A 25,073-nucleotide genomic window follows, 5' to 3' on the forward strand; every position below is an offset into this window, starting at 1 on the left:
CTAAAACAATTTCATGCTGCTGGCTGTTTGGCTTATAAAGATTTCAGTCTAAGCAATTTAGTCTAACCATGATTACAGCTCCAGTCTCATAACTAGGGCTTCACAATGTATACTGTATGAGTTATTGCTCCAAACTGTTACAAGTTTTATTTCTGCACCTGCAACGTCACTGCTGCACCAGCTGCCACATCCTCTAGGACCGTCTGAGTTTTTAGAGGTTACTTCACCTGAGTTGGCATGCTCACGTCAGCAGCCTCGATTACTCAGCGCTGTGCAGGATCATCTCTTTGCATGATGTAATAAAACATGCCCTGTTACCTATACTGCAGAGAAAAGCTAAAAAGTTGCTTGGGATTGCCTCTGGTTACTGTTAAAGTTTCCACTGCACGCAGCAGTTTATGATTTATTTTTCTTGCAAACTCAGCAGAAATATTTTGCATCTGCTGACCTCCAAGAGCATGAATGGGATTCTGACCCTACACGACACAAGTAAAAACCAAACATTTATTTATTCATTCACAGCCTTAACATTTCAGCAGATTAGCCAACTGTAACTTCAAAGACAAATCCCTAGAGATGTTGATCAGCCTGAAGCTACTGCCTCTGTTATGTGCTGCCATCTAGTGAGGCAAATAATTAAAGTTATGAAACAACAATAAAATAAAATGTGTAAAAATGTATTACACAGGCTATGTTTAAGTATTTTTCTACACGAAGCAGGAAGCAGACATTGCTATCGTTAACTAACATTTTTCAGCTGACTATGCTACAGGGAATCAGCTCAGTGGCGTTGACAGTTGTCTTTAGTCAGTGTTGAGGCACAAGCAGACTCCCTGCAGTACCCAATGAGAAAGATGCATGGTGGTAAACAGGTCTGCCTCAAACACCAAGCCCACACCCATTGCATTCCTCCGCAACGAAGTGGTGTAGACAGGTGTCCGCAGCGTATTCTGAGGTGCAAAACACACAAAAATACAGTTAAATAGATGCATTCAATAATGAGCTATACATTGGTGTGGAGGTCTGTAGTGCTTGCTGTCCACACCTGTAGCCTGAGGCGGCGCGTCTCTATGGGGATGACTCTGAGGATGGGCAGTTCAACTACCAAAACCTTTGGTTTACTCTTCACTAAGCAGCACTTCTCTATGTCCCAGTCGGCTCCTTCCAGATACAGGCCGGACAGAAAGCAGCCTGCAGGGAATGAGACTGTCAGTCTTTACATCTACTCGCTGCTCATGCTGCAAGTGATGAGCTCTGATTATTACCCTGTCTGGGTCTTTCGGCGACTTCATCCTCACTCTGATGATGGGTAACTTCTGAGTACAGTGTTGAGAGATCCAGAGGCCACCCATTTTTCCTGCACGCAGCTTGGACCAGAGCAGTGAGGTAAGATTCAGGGATATGTAGTCCTGATAGCCACATAACTTTTGGCTCTCCCTCATTCACCTGGTGGGCACAAGATACACAAACTTGAAAGCATATTCAAAGCTTAACTCACTTGTTAACTGTAAATTGTTATGGTAGAAAAATTATTAAAGAAAAAAGATTAAATGGGGTCATCCTTACCCAACAGTTATACTGCTTATATCGCCTCTTAAAATGGGACATCCAGTTACCAAGAGACTTAAGAGTGTCAGGTGCCAGCTTCTTCCAAATGACCGGAATGTGACCATTAAAAAGGGACCGAGCGACCTCATCTAACTCGCTGCTCATCCCCACCTCACCAGCCAAGGCCTACAGGACACAGGAGAATCTGAACAAATCCCAGTCGGAGCAAAGCACAAATATACAACACCTGCAGGTTTGTTTACTGAGCATCTTGTGTCATCAGCCCCTCCATCTCACCCTCTGCAGCTCAGCCAGAGAGAGCTGCATGCGGACCACCAGTTTGTTGAAGCGCTCTAGTTCCTGAAGGAGAACCACCGAGGTCGGAGAAATGTCCATGCCAAACTTTTTCCGGATCACATCCATGTCGAATAACTGCGGGAGCTTGTTCTGAATGTCCTGGGCCACCTGGCTGATGTACTCATCCCTGCTGATGTGTCCACCAGATTCACCTGAGGTATGAGAGAGTATTTATCAGCCACTAAGAAGAAAGCATATGGAAATAAAGTGCACAGCTGAAGTCCTTCAGAATAATAAAAGCTTCTACTTCTAAAAAACAGGATATATTACTTCACGGGATGAGCTGAAAGATGCCAAATCATACCCGTCTGAGGTTGAAGGTCTATCAGGTGAGTCCACATCTCCTTAACTGCATTTGTGTAGTATCCTATCTCTGCGTTGGAATGGAGACCCATTACCTCTGGTGTGTTTGCCAGTGGCATGGCTTCAATCTCATCTGTAGCACATTAACAGGATAAAACATTAAATGATGTCAGAGAATTTCCCCCCTTCCCTTTTTATGCGTGAGAGAATTTGAGTAATAAGAAAACAACTGCTGACCAACATAGACGTTTTTTGGCCCGGTTGGAGGGATTTTGTAATCTACATCTTTGTTTTTGAAGAAGTGGAACTGCCGGAAAGTGTAGAAGAGGAAGTCTCCAAAGTACTCATCCATGTAGACAGTCAAGATCCTGCGGTCAAAGCTATCTATTGCTCGGCCGCCATACATTACCTGACAAAACATTAAAAATTACACCAAACTTACAGCATGTAGTAGTAGTATAACAGATGCACACTACACATTCAAATGTACAATATAAACTAATTAATTTTAGCCTAACCTCCCCAATAAGATATTTAAGACTTCCCCAGGGTATATTGATGTCTCCTTGGTCATGAGCTTTTGTCAGATAGGTGTTCAGGATCTCCATACACACCTGTCGGAGCACAGATACTATGTTTAAACTACTGAAAAGTGAAATACAGCACATATTATACCACTCATAAACTAATTTAAAAAATACCGGTCAAAGGTTTTAGAGCAACCCAGTTCTTCCAGTTATTTACTGCAACTCAAGTCATTCAAGTCCAATGAATAGCTTGAAATGGTACAAAGGTAGGTGATGAACTGCCAGAGGTTAAAAAAAAAGGGTAAGGTGACCAAAATTTGAAAAATAATGTACATTTTAGAATTATACAAAAAGGCCTTTTCAGGGAACATAAAATGGGTTAACAATTTAAAGTTGTTTTGCATCAACTTCTGCAACAGATATGGGGAGAACTTTCTGAAGAATATTTGATTTCTATTGTACAAAGAAAGGCACGGGTGTGTTCAGCTGCTATATCTGCCAAAGGTGGCGACTTTGATGAGTCAAAAGTTTAAAATACATTATTGTCTATAAATTGATTCCATGATTTCTTTTTTAACTCCAGTTCCTTATTTGTACTATTCTTTCATATCAAGAGTGCAACAAGACATTAAATTGCATAATTTTCAATAAAAAAATGGAAACATTGGGGTGTTCTAAAACTCTTGACCGGTAATGTAAACATACTTTCAAAATAATCTTAGACTAATGTGCAACTTACAGAAAAGTCAGACTCGCTGAAGTCGTATGGGACATTCCAGCCAATTTTTCCATATTTACGTCTCTCTTGCACCACAGCATGGAAGAAGGCAAGAACAAACACCAGGCTGGAGAACGCAGGGTGCGGGCAAGTGGTCAAGGCCTCATGGGAGATTTTAGAGTATGTGGCTCTCATGTTAAGCTTGAGGCCGTTGGGGGGCTCTGTCACTACCTGCACACAACAATGAAGTAATACTGTCATACCATCTGTTACTTCTGAAGCATCTCTGCTTCCTAGAAGCAGTCCTTTAAGACTTCTTTTTCCAGTAGAATAGAAATATTCTACTATTAACATGTTAATGAGAAAGTTCATTAACATGTTAATAGGTTCTTAATGCAGTCTCATCTGCCATGAAACAGCAATTTCTATAAAAGATAGTTGGCATGTAAAGGGAATGTGTAACTATTTTGTCACCTTACTTTACTGGAAATGGAGTTATGTCATATTCCCAGTTAAAACCATTGAAATACAACACCAATCGGAGGAAATCCCTCCACTTACAAACATCTACAAAAAATCCAAAGAAAGCTTTACTGAAGGTAAAGAGAATGTGTGTTTCACCTTTAGAGATTTCTGAAGTATGCCAATGGGAAAATCTTTTATGGGGTTGGTGGTGATCCATAAGCGGAAGTTGGGGTTGGGCTTGGTGATTCTCTCTAAGGCCTTTTCCAGTTCCTTCAGCCACTTTACCAGCAGATGGCAGTTCTGTAGCATCAGCCACTGACCTCGAGAGGCTGCCTTCTCCAGCAAATTTAGTGCCACCTTTACCCCGGGTACAGAAAACAATTATGTTTAACTTCATCCCTTTTTAATGTTATTCAATGTGATTACTTGGTAATCCCTATATTCATATAGATATGCCGTGATATAGGAAAAAAAGTATTGGGTACCTTCTCTTGGCCTTGGCCCATTGCAAGGAACTTGAACTTGCCTCCAAAGCCTGATCTGGCTGCTAGTTTCATGAGGTCACCGGCTGGGTCAGAGCCAGGGCTCAAGATGAAGACAATGGGGGAGAAAGGTGTGCTCTGATCATAAATTGCATCAAAGCTGATCACAGGGGATTGAACATATCTGAGCAGAAATACAATAAAAAACATCTGTAAGCGCAGGATGTTTCAATATTCACACAGTCATCTATACCTTGATAACAGGAGTGGATTATATGTACAGACTGTATATACTGTATACACGATGACACAATCTGTGCAAAAGTTTTAGCAACTTTACTGCAGCTCTTTAGATTCTTATCCAGCTATGTGATATCAAAGACATGTGTGACTAAAACTCTGCAGAACTGCAGCGATCTCAGAAATGCATCCAGGGAAACAAGAAGTACAAAGTGTCACCCCGCACTGAGCTTTCCTAAAAATCTGCTTCTCTTAGGAGCTAAAACAAAAACTACCTGACAGGTACCTTAAACAACTAAACAAAATTGTAAAAGCCGGTGTTTTTATGGGTGTAGAGTTGCACACCAAATACTGATTTGACATAAATGATCTTGTTGTTTTTCAGTCTACTTCCCTCTGAGTAAGGTTAGTTAAAAAATGAAAAATTACAGTACAAAAAGTTTCACCTCTCTCCCATGATAACAGTGACATAGTCAGTGACAGCTCTATAGACTCTATCAACCCGGAAGCAGCGCAGCAACAGCAGCTTCTGAAAGGCTGACAGGTTCCCCTTGTATTTCAGGGGAAACGGAGCCTGTTCTGGTCCATCCAAGTCGTACCACTGAAGAGAAAAATAGTGTGAGTTACACTCACAGTTGATTCAGAGGTATGCCTATAGTGAGTTCTGTCCCTGTGGCCACTTACAGATTGCCATTCAGTGGGATGTTTCTCGATGTCATCAGGCAGAGAGCTGAACTGTTCGGGAAAGAGCTCTGCGAGTTTCACTATGTCTTCCCAGCCCTGATCGGCAAGCCAATCACACGGCTTTTTGCGCTGGCTTTTTTCCAGGGATAGATTACCTTTATACACGAGATGGAAATTTGCTTTGAACATTGTGATTTTGTGTGCATTGTTGATCACTATTGTATGTACTTATATTGTACTTCTCTGAATAGCTCACCTTTTATAAAGAACTCCAACTCCTCCTGAGGTACCCTCCCTTCTGCCTGCTCGATCTTGATGGTCATGTTAAAGGAAAAGAGCAACTTGTGGCTCTCAAACAATCCTGGGGATAAGAACTCAGTTAGGGTTATAAAATCTACAAAGGAATTATAAATTCCTTTAGAAACAGACTTTTTTCTTGCCCCTCACAGGGTTCACTATTATTCCACCTTAAATATTTTACCTGTGCAGCCATAGTTATAAACGCTGTATGTCAGAGTGTTCATGATGTTCTCTAGTCTATTGGGAAGGGAGGGGTCTGGCACTGATTTCCGCAGTGAAAAGTCAAACACTTCTAGGTAGGAGGCAAGCGAGTACTGGTACATGCTGTTCACCACAGCCATTTCTGTCAGCACGAAGAACAGGATAGCGCCGCGCTTGGCTGCGGGACGGTAGCCATCTCTGAGTTTATCAATGTCCGTGGACGTCTTCTCAGCCAACTTTAGTTTCTCAAATACCTGATGATCACAATATCAAACAAGGAAAAAACAAACAAACTGGGATTTGTGACTTCAGTTAAATAATATTCTGCCACAACTTTTATTTTATGCATAAGCCAATACTGACCTCACTGGCTTTCAGCTTCGTCTTCTCCAGTGTTTCGATGAGCTCTGTGTTGTCCAACATGTTGCCTGTAGACGTGGCCAGCTCTCTGAGCAACGTGTCTCCGAGGTTTTTAAGCAGCTTCTTGTTGTTACTTGTCTCTTGGATTAAACACTCGCGCTGCTCCTCTAGCTCCTTCTTCTCAAAACCCATGATAACACTCAACAGCTGGTCTTCCAGACCCTTAAGGGTCACTGTACGTAACAAAGATGCAAAAAGAGGGGGCAGAAGCAAACATGCAATTTAGAACCTGTGGTTTAAGGATACAGATGAAATCTGACCGGTACGCAAAAACATCTTACCCGTATAGTTAATGACCATGGCTTTTCCAAACACAGATGGAGAGTATTTGGGGTTAGCTAAATTAGTGTTGAGGTAGAGTTTAAAATTGGGATCGTAGTCGACCTCTTTGTCACCCAACATGATGACCTGTCTTCCCTCTGCTCCTTTCACATTCTTCTCCAGGACATTGTCAATCACTGGGTCGATGTATTCATCCACATCTTGGAAAAGGAAAGGGAAACCGTACTTGATGGCCATCTCTAGTTGTTTCAGGAAGTCAGGATCATTGAAAGATGAGACCTGGGACAAAATTGATGATCACACTTTCAGGTCTGCATGCCATAAACCTCTGTTTGTCGAATCTGGTGATACAGGGGCTGTCAGTAATGGGAGGCTGCATAAAACAGTCATCCCAGAACATCGATGAGCATTAAATCTTTCCGTACCTTGAGGTTATTTTTTTCTTCCTTCTTCTTAATCCAGTTGAGGGCTTGTTGCTGGGGGTCAATACACATGGGAAATCGACTCCCTCTGGTTGTGAGAATCCCATTCTGCACGGACAATTCATCTGGAGGCAAACCCTCTGAGCCCCATCTAACACAGGGTAGACACATAGTTAGGCCATTAATTAGCAAACTAATTGCTATTATTTGATAGAGAAAAGTCAGATTCTACAGCATTTATTAGCAAGTTATGCAACAACTTCACCTGCTGATTTCGACCTCATCAGTAAGAAGGTTTTCTACTTTGAAAGGCTGGCTCAAGGGGATGCCTCTCTCCTGCACATCTTTAACCCACATTTGGTATACCATCTCATTCCTGAAGTCCCAGCTGAAAGCCCCTTCATAGCTCAGAAATGCAGCAGCAAGCAAACAGTCACCCAGGAGACGCACACGCCGCCGCTTCAATCCCTCCAAATCATTTGTCCACCTAAGTTGGGAGTAGGTAGAAGAGTTGAAAAATAATTGGTATAATTGGGGAAAAAAGGAAAAGAAAGAAAAAACAGGGGGTTTAAAATTTAAAATTAACCTGTTAAAGGTTTGATTAGTAAGTGCTGCATGTTTTTCAACCTCACCGTTCATTCTCAGAGCTCAGCCCAGAGATGAGTTTGTCAGCAGCTATCAGTCTCCTCTCCATCACCTCAGCCTCCTCCTGCAACTGCTGTTTCTCGCAAATAGCAGCTTGGTATTTCTCACTAAGAGACTGCAACTCTTTCTGGATGTCGCTGAGCTCATTCTGAATGCACTCCAGCTCCCTCTTACTCTGAAAGAAGTTCCTCTCTAGGCGAGCCACCTGAAAATAACAAGGCAATACATCAGTTTAATCTGTGTTTCGTCCAAAACAGGAAGATTTAATGGCGATTTAAAAAACTTAATAACCTTTTCTCTTTTGGGTTTTATCTCCCTGGCAACATCACAGTAACCCATGATTGCCTCGACAAACTTGAGCATTCCTGAGCCGGCCTTACTGATGGCCTGCATTTCCTCAAGGCTTGTGTGGAGGTTCTTTAGATAGCCTAGCCAGAAAGAGAAGAAAACAAAATGTGAAGCATCTGTCAAATTCAGTTAGCACTCTCTTGCACAGTACACTAGGACCATTATTTGTTTGCACTTTTGTACTCAACATAAAGTCAACTTACCCTTGACTGTCCTGACCTGGTTGTTAGTGATTGCATCACAATCCATCTCCATCAAGGAGCGCAGGAAGTTCGCTTCTGACATCATCCCTTTTGCTGACTGCCAACTGATTTCTTTGTAGCCACGCAACACCAGGATGCACTCGCAAACCACCTGCACCTGTTTGGGTGGCTTGGCAAATGATCTTCACATTGGACCAGCAGGAAAAGGCAGATAAAGGGAGAACACTGATTAAAAGAGGACTTAAGTGTCATGATAAGCAATGGCTATGCATCAATGATGACTCATTAAGGTCTCTCGAAAGTGAACCCCTCTGCACTGTCCAGTGTTCCTTTTCATGGTTTATGTTATCAAAGAGCCAAATGTAATTTACATATAATGTATTTCTACAACAGAATGAAAATAATGTTCTTCATAAGGAGCACAGTTTACCGGATCTCTGTTACATCAGATTTTTCCAGGTCTTGCAGGGCATTACGTGCAGCCTCTAATGCTGGCAGAGCTTCAGCTAACGAACTCTCAGCTTCTTTCTTCTCAACAGCTATGACTTTATTTTGCTCCTCAATCTCTTTAGCTTTGTCTTCTGCCAGAACCTTTTTCTCCTCAGCTAGAAAAGAAAGTTATTGATAAGTGGTTTTCACTTAATTTCCATTTTAAGACTACAGGATACTGTGTTAATGAAGTCCATACGGCAGGCAAGTGTTTACTAACCTACGGTTGTGTTGGCAGCAATCTCGTCCAGCAGGGCTTCACATGCCGTGGACTTTTCAGCCAGGACAACTTTCTGATCTGCCAGCTTGACATTCAGTTCAGCCAGCTGTTCACTGGCTTCCTTCAGTTTATCCAAACCTCCCTCCAGATGCTTGCACTGAGCTAGAACAGAAGAAGACACATTAACGGTCTCTAATGCACACTAACTCCAACAGAAGCCCTGCATTTACAACAGGTTTCATTCCCTCACCAAGAATAAATTGGTCTTTTTCCTCTAAGAGTTTGGAATAGGTGTGAATAAAGTCCAAGTAGTTCTTTGGAGTTACATGGTTGCAGCGTCTGAGTTTTTGCTGGAATAGCTTGCTGTAGTGATCCACAGAGCTGTGGACCATGCATACATGATCTATAACAGCTGCAGAGTGTGCATCTGGTATCATCGGACTTTCACCTGTGGAAGGACAAAATGTATTTAAGGATAATATTTCAACTGTCTCACTGAAACAGCTATTTGAAAATAAATATTTTCCACAACAAATACATATAATAGAAGTAAGTTTAATTACACACCAAGAAAAGACTGAGCCACTGCAAGTAATGCCTGCGGAGGCCATGGAAGGAACCAATCTATTACAGTGTTGTTCATCAGTCCTGCGAGAAATAAAAAGTACATCGGTTTAGTAAAACAAATATAAACTATATTAAGTCAATTGAAGCCTGAACAAATATTTCACCTGGGAAGTTCCTGCAGCGTGTCCGCAGGGTATCTCCCACTGGAGACATGCCTAAAACAATGTGTAGATTGTTGGCACTCTTGTTGACAAAGTACTGCCACACACTCTCTTTAGAGGGATCTGATCCCATTGTAAGAGCTTCGTCTCGAAGCTGGTTGAGAACAGATTCTTTCTCATCATCAGGAAACAACGCAGGAACAATGCCTATAAAGAGAGTCCATGGTCAGAGCACTGCAGCTGTTTAAGACAGATACATAGAGAGTGAGGAGGTCAGGAAATTAGAGTCATAGCCAACCTGAGGTAAGCATGTTGTTAATAAGCTCCAAGAAGCCTTCCTCAGCAACGTGAGCATCAGTAAAAAGAAACACGGTCTTCTTATTCTCAATGCCAAGCTTCAAGTACAGAGTTTTTAGGTCTTCACGGAAGTTAGACTCACTGTATCCTCTGCTCAGCGTTATCTCAAATACCTGGGGAAAGCAGATCCAAAAATCTAAAGCTGGAAATGTATTTGTGAAGAAGGTTTAGCACTGCTTAACATTGAAAACCCTCATCTAGCAGCCTTACAGTTAGAAGATTGCAGCTTTCACATCCAAAGACATGTTAGTAAAATCCATTTGCATTGCTTAAACTGTAATTTTAGTGTATATGACACTTGTTAGTGAAAATCATTTGCCCTTCACCACAATCATGAATTTTACCACCTCACAGCCAGCAGCAAAGGCAGCCAGCTTGGTAAGGGACTGCTTGCCAGAGCCCCCCACGCCAACAAGCAGAGCATGGCCACGATCAATACGGATGATGCGATGGACCCGGGTCAGATGTTCCAGAGCATCGTCAAAGAGCACTAGGTTCATCCTTGATTTGCTCTCATTGTATTCCTCTAAGATTTCCTGTAGAATTACATAACACTGTGATTTGTTAAAGGAGTATAACAACTATAACAAAATATACTCTTACATTATTTTACTTTGTTGACTTTATTCAACAGTTACAGAGAAGAGCGACAGGAAAGTGGAGGGAGAGAGAGATGCAGCAAATGGCCACAGTTCAGACTTGAACCCGGGCCAGTCACTCTCCACCATGCAGCATGTGGTCGGCTGCTCATCCCAGTGAGCTAAAGCAGCAGTATTACTTCACTTTTCTGTCTTAGACCCCACACCTCCACCAAGATGAACATTTTCGCCTCAAAATAGTTTGTAATATTTTCTTGAAAACATCAAGATTTGTTTAATCTGGTATGTATAAGATATAACGTGAAAAATAAATATTGCCCTAGCTCACATGAGCAGACAATCCTTCCAGGTCCAAGTCACACCTCTGCTAAACTGTTCATGCAAACTCATCTATACTTTTGGAGTAATTCTGATAACAAACATACAAATAAACAAATCAACCTAACCACATGACCACTTGGGTTAAGGTAATAACTTTACCTGAAACAGAGCTTTTGAAGCATCATAGTCTTGTATGTCCTCATACACCCTTGGTTCAGTATCACTGAGGGCTGTCCTATAGTCTCCAAAAAGAATTGGGTCTCTCATAACTGCCTCCAAGTCTGACTTGAAATGCTCCTCAGTCATGTTCTTTATGTGCCTTTGGACCTTGGGAAAAAAACACATATCTTTATTATACAGTAGATTTTGAGTCTTATTGGTACTTCCAACATGGAACCAATTATTACCCACTTAGTATTTGCCTTTTTAATTAAATTCAGTTCAATTTTATTTATATAGCGCAAAATCACAACAAAAGTTGCCTCAAGGTGCTTCATAGTGTAACCTAAAGATTCTACAATAACACAAAGAAAACAGAGGAAAATCCAACAATAATATGATCCATTTTGAGCAAGCGCTTTTGCAACAGTTGGAAGGAAAAAACTCCCTTTTAACAGGAAGAACCTCAAGCAGAACCAGTCTTTTGGAGAGGTGGGCATCTGCCACGACCGGTTGGAGGTGAGTGGAGGAAGACAGGAGAAAGACAGTTTTGCCTTTAGTCAATAAAAAGGAGAATTCACATTGAACTGCTCATGTTATTAGTAAATATTACCAAAGCTTTGTCAGTTTCATCAATGAGTCTGTCATGGAAGATTCTCAAGCACTCGTTTCTCCACACACGTACAAACTGGGCTACAGTCAAAAACCTGTGAGTCAGCGAAAGGAAAGACATTTAGGATGACAGACCTCTGTCAGTCTGTCACAAGAGTGAATATGCAAGATTAGACCTGTCCGGTTTGGTGAGGGTGAGTCCATTGTACACTCTTGACAGGTCTCTCAGGTTGAAGATGTAGTGGAATTTGGAGGGAGTGGGTGGCATATCTTTGATGATGGTGTTGTAGAGCTCCAGTGTGCAGGAGGTGACCTGATCGCAAACTTTCTGTATGGTATCTTCAAACAGCTAAAATGTTTTATCACGTACAAATTGGAGAATTAAAGTGATGCAGATGGTTGAGATTTCAATATGTTTTGATTTATATGGGAAAGAGGTACTCACTCTGGTGTGGCCTTTTAAAATAGAACCGTAGATAAGGTGGAGGGACTCCATTGTAGGGAAGGGGACGTTAAAGACACTGAAGAGTGAGATGAAGCGAGGATCCACCTCGTTTCGCCCACCTCCTGCCATTCCCATGGCAGCAATAAAGCCAAGATCCTTGAGGATTTTGAAGTTAAGCTCCTTTCCTCTGTCATATATCCCTCCTCGATCCAAAAGCAGCTTTAGAAGCGCAATAGGCTGCTGTGTGCCATAGTTATCCACCTGCACAAGTGTATTACAGTCATTTCAAACATGTAAGCACTATCGCACTTTAAAGAATAAAAGAGACTACTTGATACAGGTACCTTTGGCATGTTCATGTCATCCATAAAGATCAGGAGTCTCTTCCCCATGGGAGGTCCATAGGTCTCTTTGGTCCTTTTCTCCACATTGGCTTCGAGGTTTCTCTGCAGATCCAGTGATGTTGTTCTAGAGGAGAAGTTGATGACAAGAGTACTCTGGGAACAGAAAGAAAGACATTTAAACCCATATGGCAAAGAACTATATGAACATACTGTGTGTACAGTAAGATGTACAACTTACACTTGTTTCTGCATTGATGTTCTTCAGAAAGTTATGAATAGTGGCAGTCTTGGAAGTGCCAGACTCTCCAACCAGTAGCAGCGGCCTCTTTATCTTCACCATCTGCTCCAGGATCCAGCTGGTTCTTGTTGTGTCAACAGTTGGCACTAAAGAGAGAATGACGGTACCAAGCCAGAAATGTATAATTCATGATGCATGTATTTACACCTATGTTGCTCAGTTTTCACAGTTTACAGACAAGACCGTTACCTAGGATATCAATGAACTTCATTTCAGGGTTGTGGATGTATTTGGGGACCAGAGAACTCCAGGGAACCCACTTCCCCTGTGTTCCATCAAAGTGAAAATCGTACAAGGTTGGGAGGTATCCTGTATGGATGAAGTCACTTCATTAACAATAATAAGGAAAACAGTTTAAAAACTGGCACAAATTCCTGGGAAAAAGGTTTATCATATTTCTTGTTTTCTCCATAAATCATTAATCAATCCACTATAAACCCAAGAGAATGAACGGTAATTTTCACCATAAAATAAGAAGAAATCCTCCCCTTTTACCTGGGATCTCGCCAGGCCCAGCCAGGGCTTTCTCATCATGTACTGTAGGTAGGCAGGACAGCTTTTTGATGAACTCATCAAACTGGATCCTATCACTCTCCAGCAATGTAGCCCCAAGTGAACAGTACAGAGCTTCCAGAAAGTAACACTCTAGGACTTCAGGAGTGCTGTTTTCACATTCAAGAAGTGCATCCAGTGTTAAGCACAACTGAGTGACCTAAACACACATATCAAAACATGCATAGTTAGTTCAAGTTCAGGTTATGAGACTATACAATTAATTCCATTCATTTCTTCTTATTTAAATACAATCAACTGCAAAGGAGCATTTACAGTGGATGAGATTAACCTACTGTTAAGAGATTTTCAAATGTTTCAAGTATTATTCCCACTTCCATTTGTATGTTATTGAAAGTTTATCTTTAATTTCAGTGTTAATAGTTGTTTACCCATTTATTCTTTCCATTTAATCATATTTTATGATTTTACTGTTTCACTGAAGTGAAGCTGATGTAAAGACAAAAGCATAGTGTTCTCAGATATGATTCACCCAGTACATTTCCTCTGCACCTGGTTCTCTACGAGCCGTTTCACTCCCAGGAAGGGGAGAGCAGGACGTTCTTATCTACACTCCCAAATACCAAGAGGGGCCTGTTCTTCAGAATCACACACACACACACAGAAAGCTGCATATATGTGATATTTAGTGATTATCTACAGAACACATACACACACAGCTAAACTGGAACAAACCTGTTTCTCAGAGGCAAATCTTTGTCTCCTCCTTAAACAGTTGAAGCCACTATGTGACTATAAATAAAACCTCTGCCTGCGCTCGGTGTGGGATCTCCTCGAAATCTCACCCAGCGTGCGCACGTTGTTACCATCTAAACTGTCTTGAGTGTCTTTATTTCGCCTGAAGAATGTCTTGTTTAAATATTTACTCCTTACACCTACCATATTCAGATCTGTCTGGGGGACAACAGTCTTAAGTTTCTCGCCTTGTTTCCCATCAACAACACCATCCACAATCATGTCAATAGAGCTGTGGACATATTTCTCAAACAGTCTATTAAGCACTTCTTGTTCCTAGACAAAAAAAGAGACATCGGTATTTAAAAGTCTAGAGAGGCATACATTTTAAATATTGATTTTTTTCCACTCAAACCTTATCGGGTCTGCTGTTCACCCATCTTTGCCAGAATGGGGTATATCGCAGGTTTTTAGGATCAACAAATACCATTCCACAGCGGGAAACAGTAGCTGGGGAAGCGTACTGCAGATCTCCAACCTGTGTGGGCAGTTTTCTTACATTAAGCTTTCTTTGAGGCAAAATCCAGGCGATTGTATTCTACTAACAGAAATCTTGAAATTCAGACAAACCTCAAACAGCAGAGCACAGTGACTTTGTAAACGGATCCTTTCTCCATTGGCTAGAGTCAGAAGCTTGTTGTCATCCATCACTGAGTTCATGTTTTCGACCCACAGAGCATCCACATCCCCATCAAACAGGATGTACCTGTTTGTCAAAGAGCAGGTGATTTACAGAAATGATTTCTTCTTATCCTAAATGGCTGATTACATGGCTTCTAAAACATTTTACTACCTCCTCTCTTTTTTGTCAGTAGGCTTGTTAATTTCACGGAAGATGTTGGATAAAATCCCATCAGTCCAGTCTCGTGTGTCCGGGTCCAGAATACCATAAAGTTCAATCACGCTCATGGCTTTAGGGTTCAGAGGATATAGTTTGGTTTGCAGTCCCATTCTGATGGTGAGATAAATTAAAAGTTACTACTGCTCACACAAAAGATCAGGGAGACGATGTAAAGTTAAACTGACTTTGTCTGAGCTTGACATAGTGTGTTGATCACCACTGATTTTCCTCCACCTGTTGGACCCACAATCATTGTAGTGTGCCGTGTCATCATTGTCTCATACATCTGCACCACTTTATCCACCTGAAACAACAGATGGATACAACAGTTTACTGTTGAGACATTTAAACAGCAAAACTTTTGCTAGAAATTGATAGAAAACATCAAATATGAGACTCTGCACCTGGTTGGGTAGTATGACATATTTTTTGTCCTCCAGGATCTGTTCCACAGCGTCATTGAAGTTGGGATAGCGAACACGGGGGCAATCAAGCCCAGGGAACAGGTCTGAGATCAGCCCGAGGAACAGAGGGACATCCTCAAACACAAACTTGGGTAGGTTCATGTCCCTGAGAGCCCGCATCAACACCACGTCCTGTTGTCAAGAGGACAGACATAAATACATGAACTGAACGACTGAATGAATGAAAAAGAATTTATCAATTCATACATCAACTTCATAATATTTCAATATTGAAAATACTGAAAATGTAAAAAAACGAACCTATAAAATTGTTGCACACAAATATTTTTTGAACATGGGGGCTATGCATATGCATATGCATAGCCCCCATGTTCATAGTTTAATGAAGGACAGTTTTCAGGGGTTTTTTGTTGTTGTTAGTTTTATTTGTTATTTTTCTGTACCTCGCTCAGGTCAGGTGAGCTTCTCTTCAGCTCTCCTGCCATCACTAGGACAGACTTGAGAGCGCGCAGGCCAAAGTCATAATGAGACTGCTTGGACAGCTGTTCACGGGCCAGCTTATACAATACTGTCATTTTCTTTGCCAGCACCTGAAAAGAACAGAAGTGGAGACACATAAATAACGCTATTAATAACACTATTATCAGTCAAAACTTAAAGATGCCATAAAATCTCCAAGTTATCTATTTTCATTTACATTTATTATATTTAACAATATAAAGTAACACAATATAACCTGTGCGTGTACATAGTTTATGATGCATTTCTTGTGGTACAGCTGACAGCATATGCAAATGAAATCAAATGCAAGTTAATGGGTGCATGTGGTACCTTGGCCATTAGGAAACCCTCAGAGAAGAGCATAATCTCACAAATCTGCTGCAGGTCCGGCACAATGACCACCACAGGCCTGAAGAGAGCTTTGACGGATTCAGGCAGCTCTGTACGTCCTGCGTAACCAGGGTTCATAGTGATGAAAATTCCTATGCGGTCATCCAAGTTGATCTCTTGCCCTTCAAACTGATGCATACAATGAGATGGAGTGTGTTTAGGCGTAATAAATATATAATGCATACATGAAAAATATATATTTATTATTATAGTCCCACATAACTAAACAGACTTACATAAAACCTGTTAAGGTGTAGAATGAGAGCATTGCGGATAGTCTGGATTTGGGAGGAGATCACTGACAACACTGAGGCATCGATACGATTGAACTCATCAAAGCAGCCCCAAGCTCCGCACTGTGCAAGGCCAGACAAGATCTTGCCCACTGCCTGGACACAAAGGGAGAGGACATTCACGTAAAAAGCTAGAGTGATGACAAGTGATGACTGCACTTTTTTAAATCCCAGAAAAGCTTTTTTCAGACGCTGTTTGCTCTTCTTACCAAGTAGTCCATGCCCTCACCACAGTTTGTAACAACACAGAGCAGGCCCAAAGCCTTAGCCAGATCCTTGGTGGACTCTGTCTTTCCTGTACCAGCAGGTCCAGCAGGAGCTCCACCCAAGTACATGGATAGTGCCTTCATCCCAAATACACACGGACAGGCATGTTTTAGTCGAAAAAATGTACATGCATTTGCTTAGGTATTAAAAATCTGCCTATATCCCAGACCTGTGTGAGAGTGAGGTAGATCCGGTCTGTCAGTGGGGTTATAACCAACCGCCCATTCAACCCCATGTATTCGTAGCCATAGGAAAAAGATGCACTGCACTGGCGCACAAATAAGTTGTCATCTTTCCGGACCCAGTAAAATCTCAGCTGGCTTTCCCATTCAAATTCTTGTGCATCCATTATGCTAGAAGGAAATTGAACTTTAAATGTCGTTCTTTTATTATATTCACTATTTAAAACAAGCTGCCACAAATGTTCAAACCTGCAAAAGTCAAGTTTACCTTTTTAGCACAAAGCTGTCCACTATGTCTCTTGCGTGGACATCAATGATGAGCACAGTGTTGAGCTTTCGTCTGTCATTTTTCTTCAAAGGCTGAATAATGCGTGACACCAGCTCATCAATCTGTTTGTGCATTTTCTCAGCATAGTTCTTAAGTGCGTGCTTCTGTCCTTTCTTCACATTTTTAAAGACATCCTCTAACTCCCAGGTCCACCAAACTTGGTTAGCAGCCAGTACAACCATGCCCTGGTACAGCAACATCCAGTCCACCCTGTAAAACATTACAATGACAGATTACCTGAGGGCCAGACTTGCATACACAGACATTGGCAAAAACACTCAGGCACTTCTTTCGGTCACAAACGTGTCATCACTGTGCCTCTTAGCGAATATCAAAAACGTTTTTTCTCAAAGATAGTTTTATTAAGTTTAACCAAACACAACATATACACGCATTTATAACAAACAAACACAATAGAAAAAACAACATTGCAGAGCTTGTGAAGGGAGAAAAAGAAAAAATCCACAAAAGAATAGAATAAACTTTGCAACATGGTCTTCAATTCTAAGAAAGAACAAAACTACACTTGATTATTGTTGAAGTAACATAGTTGAGGTAAAGTGTGCAATTCTATGCTCCACAACTTTCCCAAAAATTAACCTCATCCTCAAGCCAGATTACGTAAAAAGAGAAATATATATGCAGAATAAATAATATAGAATAAGAATAGAATGCATAGAATTATAAAGAATATATAAGAATACATAAATAAATAAATGACTAGCCACATACATAAATAAATTATATATTTAAAGAGAGAGAGAGAGAAAAAAGAGAATCCCATTCTTGTTGAAGCTTAAAGAGTAGCGATGGAACTTGGGCTCAGGGCCTGAAGATTTGCTAAATATTTCCACACCAGGTGGATTTCCTGGTATTGCTAATCGAATAAGAGCATTCATTTTAACTGAGTTTTAGCTGAGGAGGGACCACTGTATCAGAAACTGTTTTGTATTATTTTGTACTTCCTTGTAACAGTTTTGCCCAGGTATGTGAATTGGTTTTCTGCAATTTTAAATGGAAAGTTTGAGTATCCTGACCCGGACTCTCAACCATTTACCCAGAAGAGTTCACTTTTATGTAAGTTCCAAATGTGTCCTGGCCAAACTGAATGATAATTGACAACATAGAAGGTATAGATCCACTGGGTTTTTACAGGAAGACCAGGAGATCATCTGCACACAGGGATGTACTTTATGCACAACTCCTCTCCTCCAAATCTCTGAGACATCTGCATAGCTTCAGAGTGTGATAGCCAATGATTCTATAGCAAAATCAAAGAGTAGTGGGCTTAAGGGACACCCTTGCCAGGTTCATCGTTGGAGGTTGGTGGGCTGTAACAGTTGGAAGTTCAAAAGGACTGAGGCTTTAGGCAGAAATATACAAGCAATTTTATCCAATAAATAAATTTAGGTATGAATAGATACTCCCACTAAACACAGTCAAATGCCTTCTCTGCCTGTAGGGAGAGGTCATACTCACAGGTCTCGGTGGATGGAAAATACAGCATTTATTTAATTTGGTTGGGTAATTCAAAGACACCACAATTAGACAGATGGGACTGAACAAACGATGGAGATTTACTTGAAGTTATGGGGTTGGGGAGCCAACAGTTAAGATCCACACCCTGTATTAGAGAGTATGAGCTCAGATCAGGCAATAAAGAGAAAATGCACTCAATATTATCCACATTGGGGGCATATACATTGGCCAGTATCACTCTATTGTAGAGTTTGCCCAAGACAAAGACATGCCAACCATCAGAAATGACCTCGTGTGTTTTGAAACAAACATTTTGATTGATAAAGACTGAAAAACTCCTGGCTAGTACGAAAATATCCAAAAAATTTAACAACACAAGCGGTTTCTTTCTCTGGTGCATGTTATTTACACATACCTACTCCGGTCCTCACAGTAGTGGAAGATCGCTTCCTTTGTGATGAGCCTGTTAGTCTTCCTCATCTCCAGTAGCACCCCCATCATCCACTCCTCCACTCTGCCCTCCACTGGGACAGGCTGTCTTAGTTCCATCACCTCACCCTCAGCAGACACCATGGCTCCAACTACTGTCTCTCCATTGCTATCCACGTCAAATCTCAGAGATCCTATGTTGTCATACATCTTGTGGGACAAAAGAAAACACATATTGGAAACAGTGAGCCTCCCTATCTATACTTGGAAAAATGAAGGTCTTCTCTACCACTCCACCATCGCTTGTACTTGCCAAATACCTTGATCATATGTTCCTGGACACAGGTATGGTCACTACTCCCCAGAATGCTGAGCAGTTCATCATCAGAGATGAAGAAGAAGCGAGGAAATGCATGTCGCTTTGAGTCCAGGTAATCATTAAGACTCTTCTGGCATCTCTCTAAACCATCACTCAGGGCCTGCAGGTCTGTTAGCCGGTTGGGAACCAGGCAACAGCGCTTAATGTTTGGACTCCTCACTGTGTCATTCATTATCTACACAAACAAAGAGAGATATAATTTTGACAAGTCTAGAAGAAAGCTCTTTCATTTTTTAAGACCAATGTTATAGCAACACTTACGTCTTTAAACCTCTTGTCAATGTTATCAAATTTCTTTGCTTCCTCAGGTAACTGCAAGCGAATGTCTCCTCCTATAAATATGCTCTCCAAGTACATCCATTTTCTCTGCACGAGCAACCAGACCTGTGAAAGACGTATTTTTTTCCTATAAGTATTTTGTGGATCAGCCTAAGGGTGAAGGAAAATTTTGCCAGTCTTACTCACCTCAATAGTCTCAGAAATAAGAGACAGATTTTTTTCCCACTGCTGTATGGTGCCAAGGAAAGGTCCAACAAAGCGGCTGCCAGCCATGCTCTGTAAGTTCATGACATCATTGTCCACATTCAGCAAGATCTCATCCACGGCACCCAGAATGGAGCCACGTTCCTGAGTGCCTTTGAAATAGGGCTGAACATTGAACTTCATGTTTTCCCAGGTGTCTACCACTCCTTTTACTCCCTGGAACCAGATGCAGATACAGTTTTAGAAATAACTTTCATTTCATTGATGAACTGATAGAACTGACAAATTATTCCATTTTGAGAATGTTTTTAAAAGAGAGAGAACCTGCCTTCTCAATACCAAGCTCTTTTACAGCAGAGGTGACAATGTCGCCTATGACATCTGCATATTTGTGCAACTCCATAGCAAACATGTTCTCCAGTGTGAAGCTTTCAGGGTTGATCTCAAAGCTGGTGCCAGTCCTTTCCATCAGTTCCTTCCAGTGCCTTGAATATAAAGACATTTTTATTCTAATCAGTTTTTTGTTTTATCTGGACATAGATAATTTGAACACATGAATTCAAAAGTTTACATCCAAATAAGTAGGGTATTTAATTCTCTACTTATTGTCAATATTATGCGTATAGCAGAAAATAAAGGAGCAATAAATTAAAAAATTAAAACCTAAGTGACAATAAAACAAATCTAGCTACATTATTAACTGTACATTTCTGAGGGGTTTTATATTCATTCTAGTTTCTCACTAGTATCAATCTTAAGACAGACCTGTCTCTGAGGGCCTCATTCTTCAGGTCCAGTAAGAGAGGCAGAGACTCTCTGAACTCTTTCATGCGTCCATCTAAGAAAAAGGCCACAGGCATGGCCCGCACTTCTTTGGGCAGCTGCCTTAAGCATTTGATGAAACCTTCAATGCCCTGTTGTAGCAGCTGGATGTCTAAATCTATCCACAAGGTCTGAGACCACTGTGTCTTTGCATCCTGAAAGATGACAGGACAAGCTTATATCACATATATTTTTAAAAATGATCACATTTATGTGTATTATGCACTAGTGTTTTACAAGCACATCCCACCTGCTGAGCTTTATATATATCAAATATCTGTCTCAAGCCATTCATGTCATTCTTTATGCTCAGAACTTCTGGGAAAGTGGTGACTGACAAGTCCAGCAGCTTCTCAGCATTAGTTATTTCCTGCTGACCTGCTACAATCTTTGCAAGATCTGCCTCGTATTTTCCCATAATGGCCACTCCTGCAAAAATAAAAGTGAGACAGACTTGTTCCTCCACTACATTTCAACATTTACCATGCACTACTATTCTCTATTCAGCAAGAGCAGCATTCATCTAAGTGCACAAGTACCTTTCTCCAAATCATCTCCCACAGCTCCAGGACCATGCATGTTGAAGCTTTCGGCAAAGACAGACAACTCCTGTTTGAACTCTTCGATATTCTCCTTTGTGATCTTTGGGTGTGTGGATGGGAGAAGAGTGTGGCAATCATAAATGTAAGACAAGAACACTTCTGTTTACTTTTAGGTTTAAGAACATTGTATGGGATTGATATCTTACCACAGTAAATGATTTCTTGACATCTTTCAAACTTCGGTCTACTTGTCTGGCTTCTGTAAAAAGGTCACTCCTCATCTGGCCAATGCAGGTCACCAGCTCCCGTTCATCCTCTCCTGCCTAAAGCACATGAAACGTAAACTTTTTAAAATGGGAAACAAGATCACTTTTGAGGGGATAACAGTTTTATACAACAGCACTCAGAGCCTGCAACTGTTTTATTTTCTTTTTATTACTCCATGCTGATGTTAGTATCGGTAATATGGAAATCCCCAATAATGACACAGGCATTGCTTTCATAGATCATTTTGCTGATATCAGCAATGTTAATATGGAAAGCTAGTGTAGTATGTTTTTTTTTTCATTGTGAATTCATATGTTGTATTGAAACAATTTTTTTTTAGTTTAAAGAAGTAGATGATCCGAACTCAAATAAACTTTTTCCTAATTTGCAGGACCCTGACCTTTGAGCCATAACCTTGAAGCATTACATACTAAAATTGAACATTTTCTTATTTTCACCCATGTGATTGGAACAGAATTGACTGAAGTCTTTGTCTTCTATAAGTTATAAAACTTGAGATTTTAAAATATATCCCTGCAGTGTGTGATTTTGTAAAATATTATGGCATCACTGTGACATTCTAGGGAGTCATACTGAAAAAATTAAAAGTGGGCTGCACAGACTGCTAACAAACAGACAGACAAACTGATCACACACACTTTCTCTCTGTAAAAAGACACAGTACCTCCACTTTATACATGGCCAGTGTTCTGTATTGTTCCTGGATATCTGTGATTCTCATCTCCACTTCTAATGACATGTTCCTGATGGCTGAGATGGTGCCAAGGACAGACTTCAGGTCGTCAAAAGTGTCAGGACTCTGTTTCAGCTTCTTAGACTGTTGCTTTTGTACAAAATAATCAAAATAAAAGATCAGTCACATAAAAGCCAAAGAATATTTAGGATAAAGACTGTAAACACAAACTGTGTATTATAATTAACTACCATGAATTCATCTCTCAAGTTAAAGAGATCCTCTTTAGCAGGCTTGTTGAGTAAGCTACCAAGTGAACTGATCCAGGCTTCAGCAATTTCCCTCACAGTGTGAGCCAGAAGCTCCAGGTTTAGGCATATGCTGTGCTCATTCTTAAACTGAGGCTCCAGCATCACTTCCTGCTTGATACGAGCAAGGGACTGCAGCTTATAATCATACATGACAAAGGACGGCTTCCTTGCAGCAAACTTTTCATTGACGATGGTTCTGTTCTTTTCCCAAAGAACCCGATAGCGCTTCCAGTGGTAAAGGTACTGATCGATGGAGAAAAGCAGACGCTGGATGTTCTGAGACACAGCTACACAGCTCTCCTTGATCTGAGGAAGCTGGCACACGTCACTGTAGAAATTAAATGTCACCAGCTTATCTTCAGCACCCACATGTTGTGGAGGGCACTTAATGCAGGTCCCATGCATCCAACGCACAAATTGCTTGAACACAAAAATAAATCCAGAGTTAAAACATATTATCAGTGGTAAATTAAAAATAATTTATTTTTTAAATGCAGTGACCAAAAAACAAAATAGACACTGTGATGATCCCACCTTGGTGCTAACTACACAGTCTGTGATACACTGCACAAGCAGGCGGTAGATCTTGTTGCTTTGGGGCTGCAACACAATCTTAGGTGCAGACAGGATGGCAGTGATTTGAAAAAGAGCTTTATCTCCCATCAGCGCCATATTAAAGGCCTGAATGTTTCTGAATATGAAAACAAACATGACAGATGTTGCAATGGTTAAGACTAACAGCATTCTACGTGTTAGAAATGCGGTGATTATTACCACTCACAAACTATACAGGCTCAAAACCATTACTCATTACCTCTGCACCATCTTTGTAAGAGTGTCCAGTATTCTGTGTTCCCAGTGTTGGTAATAATCTGCCATACATTTGGCTCTGCCAGTGCTGGTTTCCACACTCAGCTGTTCTATCCTAGTTATAAGGACTCCAATGTCAGCATACTTTTTGGCAAGCATCGTCACAGTTTTGACTCGCTCTCGCTCAATGTGTTCACAGAACTCCTTAATACCTTAGGAAAAAATATGAAACTATTAAAATAATGTATGCACAAATTCTTTATTTGCTGTAAACTAATAGTATACTTCTAATACATCTACCTGGTAAGTCGTTTGAGGCATCTGGTGATGGAAATTTCAGTAAGTTGGCCATCATCATGGACTGCAACTTAGAATCAATAGCCTTCTCATGTTCATGAATCTGACTGACGACAAACTCAAACTTAGTGACAGTCTGAAGGCTTTGGTTGATGAAATCCGGGATGCCTAAAACCAAACATTAGCAGATTTCAGTTTAATACAAAAGTAATTTCATCTGACAGCAAGCATAAACAGAGATGTCAGCCTTTGTATGAATAGTACCCAAGGAATTCCAGTTGAGTCTTTTGAATCCCAAACTGATGTCTTTTCTGACTACTTTTATATGTGGAGCCAGCATGACGACATGTGCTTCATTCAAGCTGTCCAATGCAGAGTGATAGCGGTTGATAAGGTTGCTCAGATCACTGACATACCTAAGATGAAGGACGAAACAGTTCAAGAGAGAAAGGACATCGAGTACTGATTTTTGAGTTTTCTATTCAGTTACGGGTGAGTCTCATCACCTGATGAATTTGTTTTCCTGAAGTGCAACATTTTGAGCAAGATCAGGCACAGTGTAGCCCAGGGCTTCAAGACTGTAAGCCTCAGAAATTATTTCTTTAATCTCTGGAGCAAAGTTCACAATGTATCGCAAACCCTTTGGTGTGCAACTTTCAGGTGGCGGGACATCCTTAAAGTGAGAAAAACGCAGGGAATTTTAGAGAGTCTTAACACACAATATAAGATACAACAGTTATTAGGAAATAGCAAAAGACACATACTAGTTCTGTTTGAGTTGAGTTTTTACTGGTAACCATAGCCAAAATGGGTTTTTTCATTAGCGAAGGCAAATTATGTTCTGTCTCCGCCATCCAGCTTTCATATTTTGCTGCCTCATAGTCCTTCAGCTGCTCTGCCATTTCTACATACTTCTCTTTGGCCTGAGCAAACTACAGCAGAAAGAAAAGAAAAAGAAAACAAATCACAGAAAGTTGTTTTAAAAAGCATTTTAGTGTATAAACAGTTTAACATTAATGGTGACATATACAGTTTTGAAATAACTCACCACTTTGTTCTTTTCACAGTCCAACATCTCCGGCACTTTCAAGAAGGGGAGGATGGCATATTTGATGCGATGGAATAGAAATTGTGCCCATCTGATTGCCCCAGCCACAGGAGGCTCATTCTTATTTAACGGTGGTTTGTCCTTCATTGTCTCAAAAATTTCCCGTGTCCTGTCCACCTACAACCACACCAACAAAATGACTACGTGTCACTCACATAAATTACAAAACTTTAGTATTTATGAAACGTTTACGTCGAGAT

General features: G+C 40.8%; 1 protein-coding gene across 2 annotated transcripts in view; it reads right to left on the reverse strand.

The window, feature by feature from the left end:
* Positions 1-497: 497 nt before the first annotated feature.
* The window catches only part of dnah10 (dynein axonemal heavy chain 10), a 30,279-nt gene continuing 5,703 nt past the window's right edge, over positions 498-25,073 (reverse strand). For both annotated transcript variants that reach the window (XM_039620993.1, XM_039620994.1), the window contains 67 exons: positions 24,814-24,990; positions 24,530-24,697; positions 24,272-24,438; positions 24,030-24,181; positions 23,769-23,933; positions 23,473-23,680; positions 23,193-23,349; positions 22,599-23,078; positions 22,339-22,497; positions 21,593-21,709; positions 21,384-21,486; positions 21,095-21,273; positions 20,788-20,999; positions 20,351-20,507; positions 20,005-20,238; positions 19,801-19,923; positions 19,481-19,714; positions 19,147-19,370; positions 17,193-17,462; positions 16,912-17,095; positions 16,685-16,819; positions 16,419-16,571; positions 16,123-16,311; positions 15,735-15,881; positions 15,271-15,462; positions 15,052-15,170; positions 14,819-14,977; positions 14,596-14,731; positions 14,381-14,503; positions 14,170-14,301; positions 13,213-13,429; positions 12,907-13,026; positions 12,658-12,803; positions 12,420-12,572; positions 12,076-12,336; positions 11,807-11,979; positions 11,632-11,725; positions 11,019-11,186; positions 10,287-10,475; positions 9,881-10,052; positions 9,586-9,789; positions 9,422-9,502; positions 9,105-9,302; positions 8,855-9,016; positions 8,576-8,750; positions 8,146-8,327; positions 7,886-8,022; positions 7,582-7,799; positions 7,215-7,436; positions 6,953-7,100; positions 6,527-6,806; positions 6,189-6,418; positions 5,806-6,079; positions 5,581-5,685; positions 5,325-5,479; positions 5,087-5,241; positions 4,404-4,584; positions 4,075-4,275; positions 3,475-3,684; positions 2,727-2,822; positions 2,446-2,617; positions 2,210-2,341; positions 1,846-2,057; positions 1,567-1,734; positions 1,266-1,446; positions 1,046-1,191; positions 498-950 (listed from right to left, as the gene is read on the reverse strand). In XM_039620993.1, coding sequence (XP_039476927.1) covers positions 804-950; positions 1,046-1,191; positions 1,266-1,446; positions 1,567-1,734; positions 1,846-2,057; positions 2,210-2,341; positions 2,446-2,617; positions 2,727-2,822; positions 3,475-3,684; positions 4,075-4,275; positions 4,404-4,584; positions 5,087-5,241; positions 5,325-5,479; positions 5,581-5,685; positions 5,806-6,079; positions 6,189-6,418; positions 6,527-6,806; positions 6,953-7,100; positions 7,215-7,436; positions 7,582-7,799; positions 7,886-8,022; positions 8,146-8,327; positions 8,576-8,750; positions 8,855-9,016; positions 9,105-9,302; positions 9,422-9,502; positions 9,586-9,789; positions 9,881-10,052; positions 10,287-10,475; positions 11,019-11,186; positions 11,632-11,725; positions 11,807-11,979; positions 12,076-12,336; positions 12,420-12,572; positions 12,658-12,803; positions 12,907-13,026; positions 13,213-13,429; positions 14,170-14,301; positions 14,381-14,503; positions 14,596-14,731; positions 14,819-14,977; positions 15,052-15,170; positions 15,271-15,462; positions 15,735-15,881; positions 16,123-16,311; positions 16,419-16,571; positions 16,685-16,819; positions 16,912-17,095; positions 17,193-17,462; positions 19,147-19,370; positions 19,481-19,714; positions 19,801-19,923; positions 20,005-20,238; positions 20,351-20,507; positions 20,788-20,999; positions 21,095-21,273; positions 21,384-21,486; positions 21,593-21,709; positions 22,339-22,497; positions 22,599-23,078; positions 23,193-23,349; positions 23,473-23,680; positions 23,769-23,933; positions 24,030-24,181; positions 24,272-24,438; positions 24,530-24,697; positions 24,814-24,990 — 11,820 coding nt within the window. In that variant the 3' untranslated portion in view covers positions 498-803. The remainder of the gene's footprint in view (positions 951-1,045; positions 1,192-1,265; positions 1,447-1,566; positions 1,735-1,845; positions 2,058-2,209; positions 2,342-2,445; positions 2,618-2,726; positions 2,823-3,474; positions 3,685-4,074; positions 4,276-4,403; positions 4,585-5,086; positions 5,242-5,324; positions 5,480-5,580; positions 5,686-5,805; positions 6,080-6,188; positions 6,419-6,526; positions 6,807-6,952; positions 7,101-7,214; positions 7,437-7,581; positions 7,800-7,885; positions 8,023-8,145; positions 8,328-8,575; positions 8,751-8,854; positions 9,017-9,104; positions 9,303-9,421; positions 9,503-9,585; positions 9,790-9,880; positions 10,053-10,286; positions 10,476-11,018; positions 11,187-11,631; positions 11,726-11,806; positions 11,980-12,075; positions 12,337-12,419; positions 12,573-12,657; positions 12,804-12,906; positions 13,027-13,212; positions 13,430-14,169; positions 14,302-14,380; positions 14,504-14,595; positions 14,732-14,818; positions 14,978-15,051; positions 15,171-15,270; positions 15,463-15,734; positions 15,882-16,122; positions 16,312-16,418; positions 16,572-16,684; positions 16,820-16,911; positions 17,096-17,192; positions 17,463-19,146; positions 19,371-19,480; positions 19,715-19,800; positions 19,924-20,004; positions 20,239-20,350; positions 20,508-20,787; positions 21,000-21,094; positions 21,274-21,383; positions 21,487-21,592; positions 21,710-22,338; positions 22,498-22,598; positions 23,079-23,192; positions 23,350-23,472; positions 23,681-23,768; positions 23,934-24,029; positions 24,182-24,271; positions 24,439-24,529; positions 24,698-24,813; positions 24,991-25,073) is intronic.

Source organism: Oreochromis aureus, linkage group 12 (assembly GCF_013358895.1).
Source record: "Oreochromis aureus strain Israel breed Guangdong linkage group 12, ZZ_aureus, whole genome shotgun sequence".
Classification (NCBI taxonomy): domain Eukaryota; kingdom Metazoa; phylum Chordata; class Actinopteri; order Cichliformes; family Cichlidae; genus Oreochromis; species Oreochromis aureus.